Source organism: Leucopleurus acutus (assembly GCF_964270905.1).
Source record: "Leucopleurus acutus genome assembly, chromosome: 15".
Lineage (NCBI taxonomy): Eukaryota > Metazoa > Chordata > Mammalia > Artiodactyla > Delphinidae > Leucopleurus > Leucopleurus acutus.
The window spans coordinates 43,602,828-43,609,457 of record NC_139157.1 but is presented as its reverse complement, the minus strand read 5'-3'; the positions used below and the strand labels follow the sequence as shown (position 1 = coordinate 43,609,457).

The 6,630-nt window shown below is 39.2% G+C and overlaps 1 protein-coding gene across 1 annotated transcript; it reads right to left on the bottom strand.

Moving 5' to 3' along the window:
* Positions 1–1,161: 1,161 nt before the first annotated feature.
* TRAPPC3L (trafficking protein particle complex subunit 3L) lies at positions 1,162–5,533 on the bottom strand (the record flags this gene model as incomplete). Its single annotated transcript, XM_082855947.1, has 3 exons — positions 1,162–1,281; positions 4,294–4,479; positions 5,447–5,533. The coding sequence occupies 3 exons, from the start codon at positions 5,531–5,533 to the stop codon at positions 1,162–1,164; spliced, it is 393 nt and encodes a 130-aa protein (XP_082712073.1).
* Between the last annotated feature and the right edge of the window lie 1,097 nt (positions 5,534–6,630).

Here is a 6,630-nt window from a genome sequence, read left to right as displayed (position 1 = left end):
CAGAGACAGAGACAGAGACTGACAGAGAGACAGAGATGGAGAGAGGCTGAGAGATGATGTGCCTTGCCCAGGATTAGCCACTAGTCAGGATCAGCTGAAGCCACTAGAAACAGAACTGGGACTGTATCTTCAGGATTCTTGAGACCTAGTTGAGGTCTACCACTACCTTATTACTTACACCAGTTTTAACTGATGGTGCCACCCTAATTGGTACTTTTACTTATAATTTGAGTTCTCTGCAGAGCCTAGTAGATTCTGGACTGCTATATGCTTATGGTCTGGTAAAGATTATCATTTATTTAATCCAGTACATTTTGAATTTTAAAAATGTTCTGGTCACAAACAAAATACACTTTGTACGATTTTTAGGGGATAAAAATGATACTAAAGTTTCTAACTGAATAAGCTTTGGGATAAGAAAGTATTCTCAAAGAACATTCTTTACCTTTCATTTTATTTCCTGGCCTGACCATCAGTAATATTTCCTGAGAAAAGGAAGGAATTTGGTTATTACCAGCTATCTAAAAATTAAATGAATTAAAATTAAATGCTATTTTAAAATATTTCAGAATTAGCATTCAAATAAATAGCTTGCCTTGATGATTACAAGTCAAGAGTAGCTTCAGGAGGCCGAAGCTATAAGCCAAGCCTATATACGAGAAAAGTCATATCTACAGCTTCTCAAAAATATGGAAAATTGTTACAAATGGTACTGTTCCTATAGAGAATGCAATATACAGTATCTAGAAACTGTCTTTATATAGTGACATTGATATTGTATAATTTCATCCCATTTTTCCAGTAAGAAGGGATAAATACACCAACTGTGTAGGTCATATACTTTTTTTTCATTACCATAAGAAAATGAAAAAAAACAGACTCTCTTAGGATGGATTATGTAATATGTAGAATTCATGCTTACTATTTTACAAGGAGTTATTTGTATATGAAATCTTGCGGACTCGAGATTGAAAATGTGTGATTTACAAGCAAAGAAAAAAACAGCTTTAAATCTTAGTGCCCTGCATTTCAAATTTCTGGCTGATTTATAAGTCTTTTAAACCCCATGCTATTAAACAATTCAAAACTTCTATGGCTCTATCTGTGCAGCTAATATTAACTGCTCAGCCAGCCAGCCTGTGGCATTTTGCATGCTATTCTTCATTTTTTCCGTCTGTATTTTTCCTCAACCAGCATTTTCAGAAATGTCATTCCTATTTCTGTCACACTGTCACCTTTTAGTCTGTTTTGCAAGAATGTAACATCAGCAGCTAAATGAACCTAGGAAAGACAAAAAGAAAAAACAAAACAGCCCGAGTCATTCAGGTTTAAAAAAAAACAACCTCTAATTTTTTCTGTCTTTATTTTCAGTTTGATTTACCCCATAAAGAGCTGACTTTCTTTACAAAATGATAAAAAAAGAGCTTTTTCTGTGGATGAAGGGCCCTTTACTGTGCGTCCTGCATTGATGATCTGGCTGTGGTCAGCTCTGTGTGTGAGTCTGCAAAGAGAGGGGTGGTCCAGGACAGGCTCAACCTGCTTGATTCTGGGGCAAGCCCAGGATGTGGGCCCCTTTTTGTTCACACTGTGGGTCTAAACTAAGGCTCCATCTCAGGAAGAACACAAATTCCCAACTCAGAGATAGCCTTGACTCAATGTGCCTTGCCAAGCAGAACTTCCAAGGATAAATGGCTTCTTAAAATGATTTTTCTCCAATTGACTTGCTATAAATCACTCTGTCATTAGCTCAATAACATAATCACTTGTCCTAACAACATTTAGCAATTACTTATGGCTTTGAGAGCTGTGAAAAAACACCAACTAAATAAATTATAAGTATAAAATTAAAAATTGAAATTATAGACATGGATATTTGATACCCAGGCCTTCATTTCCATGATAAAGCATTTCTCATTTCCCAGACACTGAAGTAAACCCTAGGGCTTGCTTCTCTATTCATTAAAATATACTCACATTGGGCTTCTCTGGTGGCGCTGTGGTTGAGAGTCCACCTGCCGGTACAGGGGACACGGGTTCATGCCCCGGTCTGGGAGGATCCCACGTGCTGCGGAGCGGCCACAACAATGAGAGGCCCGTGTACTGCAAAAAAAAAAAGAAAAAGAAATATATATATATACTCACATAAGAGCAGCATATTGCTGACCTACCCTCAATAGAGTACCTGTTCAGCTATTTTAAGTCATTGGGATAGATAAGATATAAGCAAAAGTACCTAGTGAAAAATACCTAGTAGTTAAATTATGACAAAGACAAAAACAATCTTATGGGGAAAAAATGAGAGTGAATTTAGCTTCCATATTTCAAAGTGCACTGTACATATGAACTACCATATGACCCAGCAATCCCACTGTTGGGCATATACACTGAGAAAACCATAATTCAAAAAGAGTCATGTACCACAATGTTCATTGCAGCTCTATTTACAATAGCCAGGACATGGAAGCAACCTAAGTGTCCATCGAAAGATGAATGGATAAAGAAGATGTGACACATATATAAAATGGAATATTACTCAGCCATAAAAAGAAATGAAATTTGAGTTATTTGTAGTGAGGTGATGGACCTAGAGTCTGTCATACAGAGTGAAGTAAGTCAGAAAGAGAAAAACAAATACAGTATGCTAACATATATATATGGAATCTAAAAAAAAAAAAAAGGTTCCAAAGAACCTAGGGGCAGGACAGGAATAGAGACGCAGACCTAGAGAATGGACTTGAGGATGTGGGGAGAGGGAAGGGTAAGCTGGGACAAAGTGAGAGAGTGGCATGGACATATATACACTACCAAATGTAAAATAGATAGCTAGTGGGAAGCAGCCACATAGCACAGGGAGATCAGCTCCGTGCTTTGGGACCACCTAGAGGGGTGGGATAGGGAGGGTGGGAGGGAGATGCAAGAGGGAGGGGATATGGGGATATATGTATATGTATAGCTGATTATACAGCAGCAACTAACACAACAATGTAAAGCAATTATACTCCAATAAAAATGTTTTAAAAAATACCTAGTAAAAGCAAATAATAAGTGAAAAAGCCTGGGTCTAGTAGGCAGTTAATTAATATTTATTGAGTCTTATCTGACTCACTCCCTTCTCTCACTAAGAATTCCCTGGCCAACCAGCCTGCATTTGTTAAACCATAGACTTTGGTGTACCAACTTATCTGCTCCTGTAGCGTGCAAAAACCATGCTTTTGTGATGCTCACCATCCAATAGAAGGATGTACAGCGCACTTTGAAATATGGAAGCTAAATTTACTCTCATTTTTCCCCATAAGATCTTTTTTGTCTTTGTCATACTTTAACTGAAAATCAGTTAAAATATCAAAAAGACTACATTGAAATTATTTGGATATGTGGGACCATATGAAGTCTGATACATATTTGTCATTCAGCACATATAATCAACTGCTACCCATGAAAGCTGGAGACTTCTTTATCCTATTTCAGACCTGATTTTTTTCCCCAATCTATGTGTGAATCACACTGAACTAGTTCAACTTCCTTGTCCCTTGAACAAAATATTATTTTTGTGCCTTTGGGCAAGGTCCTCCTTTTACCTGGAATATTATTTTCCTCTTACCCCAAGACCTTCACCTAACTGCTTTTTATCTTTCAGATGTCAGCTCAGAGTTTCCGTAGGAAAGCTTCCCTGCCCACCTCCCACCCCACTCCACCCCACCCCATCCCAGGTCCTCCCGTGGCCCTAAGTCATTTGACTTCTCTACTGGACAGAAGATTCTTAAAGGGCAATAACTGTGTTTTGTTCATCTGTGTATGCTCCGTGCCTCTTAACAGATGCTGATCACTGTCTTGGTTAAATCAATGAATAATTCAGGTGTGGAAGCCAGCCTCCAAGATGGCCCACAATGACCCCACCTCCTATCATTCAGGTAGTTCCCTCCAACGTTGTCCCGGAGTTGACAGCACCTGTTGCGATTAGATCTACAAAGAGACCTATGTGACAAAGAACTTCATGAAGCCTCTAACCAACTGCGAGAAAGGCACTGAAGCCATGTGAGTGAGCTTGGAAGTAGATTCCCAGCCTTAGTCAAGCCTTCAGAGACTGCAGCCCTGACCAACCGCTTGACTGCATGTGCATTAAGCTGTGAAAGGCTTTGAATCACAGCCACCTAGCAAAGCCGCTACCAGATTCCTGATCCTCAGAAACTGTGTGAGATAATAAATATTTGTTGTTTTAAGAGGCTGCATTTGGGGGTAGTTACACTGCACTAGATAATGAATATACCTGGCAAAGTAGAGTCTGTGCCTTACCATTTCCAGGGCCCCTCTGATAATCCCACAGAGTAAACTGCAGTAACACAGAGAAGATCGCCCAGCAGGGAGCTCTTCCACAAACTCCACCAGAGGATTCTTTTCTGGAATCAGCGAAAATTCATTTCTGGTTGAATTGTTACAGGTCACACTTGGTGTAATTCCCAAGTACATCTTGAAAGCAACCTAGTAAACAGGAAAAAATTTACAAAACTTGGTCTAGAACAAAGAACTGTTAGTAAGGCACCCAAATACCCTTTTCCAGGCACAATGGTTAAGCTCGTGGCGTGTGTAGTCAGAAAGCTTGGGTTCACACTCAGCTTTGAAATTTACTGACCCTCTGACTTGGACAACCCTTCAACCCTTTTATTTTCATGGAGTATCCTAAAGGACAAGTTTTCTATGGAAATAATATGGTTTATGAAACTTAGAGTTAAGGCATCATTTTTGAAAAAATCTTTTTCAAAAGTGAATATCCTTTAGGAGGGTAAGAAATTAAAATATTACCAATCATCAGCATACTAGCATATTGTTTGTCACATGTGCCTAGTAAAGGATAAGATCCTGAATTAGAAGGGACCCAAGACACACCTGCCACAACAGGAAGGCGACAGAGCAGAGGGCAGAGGGTGCCATGGGAAGATTAAACCCAAGGGTGTGTTTTGGGAAGTGGAGGGAGCCGTAACACGAAGGATGACAAGCCTCTGAGAAGGAACAAGGGTTAGTGGTGGGAGGCACATAAGTGAGTCATAACGCAGCTTCTCAAAAAAGTCTGCTGTTTTAAAGCTGAAAGAATTCTACAATGTAGAGATAGAGGAAGCCTTGGAGACTATTTCTTGCATACCTCCAGTTTCTCAAATGAGTAAACTGGGACTCAGAGAAGTAAAATGACATGGCTAAGTTTACATTGTAACTTAGTTCCCTGGCTTCCAGTCCAAGGGACTTCCTTGTCACAAAATATACAGGCCTGGAATCTGAAGTTCATTAATGGAAATTTTCAGCTTGACTGTTGTCTTTCAAGTGCCTTAATTAATTTAATTTTAAAATTAAAAGCAGTGTAGGACAGATATGGGGACAATTTCCTTAAATTATTTATAATTAGAAGTACTAGAAGTTTCACCATTCATTCAATAGTACTCATTGAGTACTGTGCCTGTCTAGCACAGTGCCTGGCACACTGTGTAGTGGAGTGTGGAGTTCGATAACTATTTGAAAAACGAATTATTGAGTGAGCATCCATTCTGTGTTTGACATCGTATTTATGCCCAGAATACAAAATGTAATAAGATGTAGTTCCTGTTTTATAAGAGCTCACAGTTAAAGAGGAGCTATAGATATTAAAAAAATAACTGCAATACTATAAGCTCTGCAAGTACAATGTTATATATTTGGTAGCAACCCTTGAAATATTCACAGAATAAGAAGCTTCTACCCTGTTTATGAATATTGAGTGAAAGTTTGCCAGGTGGACAAGGTCAGGTGTGTGTGTGTTGTGGGGTGGGGGGATATTCCAGATAGAAGGAACATGTCAAGGGCATGAAACACCATGATGAGGTTCAGGGAAAGTTGGCATCTATCAATTTGTGGGCAACAGGGAGCCCCAAAGGTGTGAGTAGGCTAGGGAGGAACTGGTTTTCTGTTTTAGAGGGATCTCCTTTATGTCAGCATAGAGGATGGATTTAGGGTTGAGAATGGGGGTGGTCATGAGGTCAAAGGCAGAGATACCAATCAAGAGGTTACTATGAAAGTCTAGGAAAGAAATGATTAGGACCCTTCTCACTTTGTCTTTCATTCAAAACTCAAACTCTCCCTGAACTTTTCCATATAAATTTCAAATAGCCCAACTCCTAAAATTTGGTTTAAGTCACTAGTCAGTTAAAGAGGATGTAAAATGAATCTTCCAGATCTTAAGTCAAAGTGCAAAAGTCTTAAGCAACAAGAGAAAAATATCATCATGAAAGTCTAGGCTAGGAGGCTTGATTCAATGGCTCTCAATCAATTGGCTGAAACCCTATTTCTGCTAATGTTGATTCCTCTGGTTGGAAAATTCCTAGACTATTACTATCTGCAGAGTCGCAATTTCTTTCTGATTCTCAATCCAAGCCACATGGAAATAACACAAAAACGGAGGCTGTTCACTTTGAATTTACTCTCATTCTCAGTGTTTTGGCTCTAGTTTCATGGCCTAATATCCACCAGTAGGAGGCATTATCTGAACACTGTTGGGAAATATTCATTCCTAGGGAATGACATTGTTTCCTTATCTGGCTGAATTCAGTCTGAGAAGGACTGTTGCTTCTAACGAAGAAAGAGCTCCACCCTCGGCCACTGCCACAG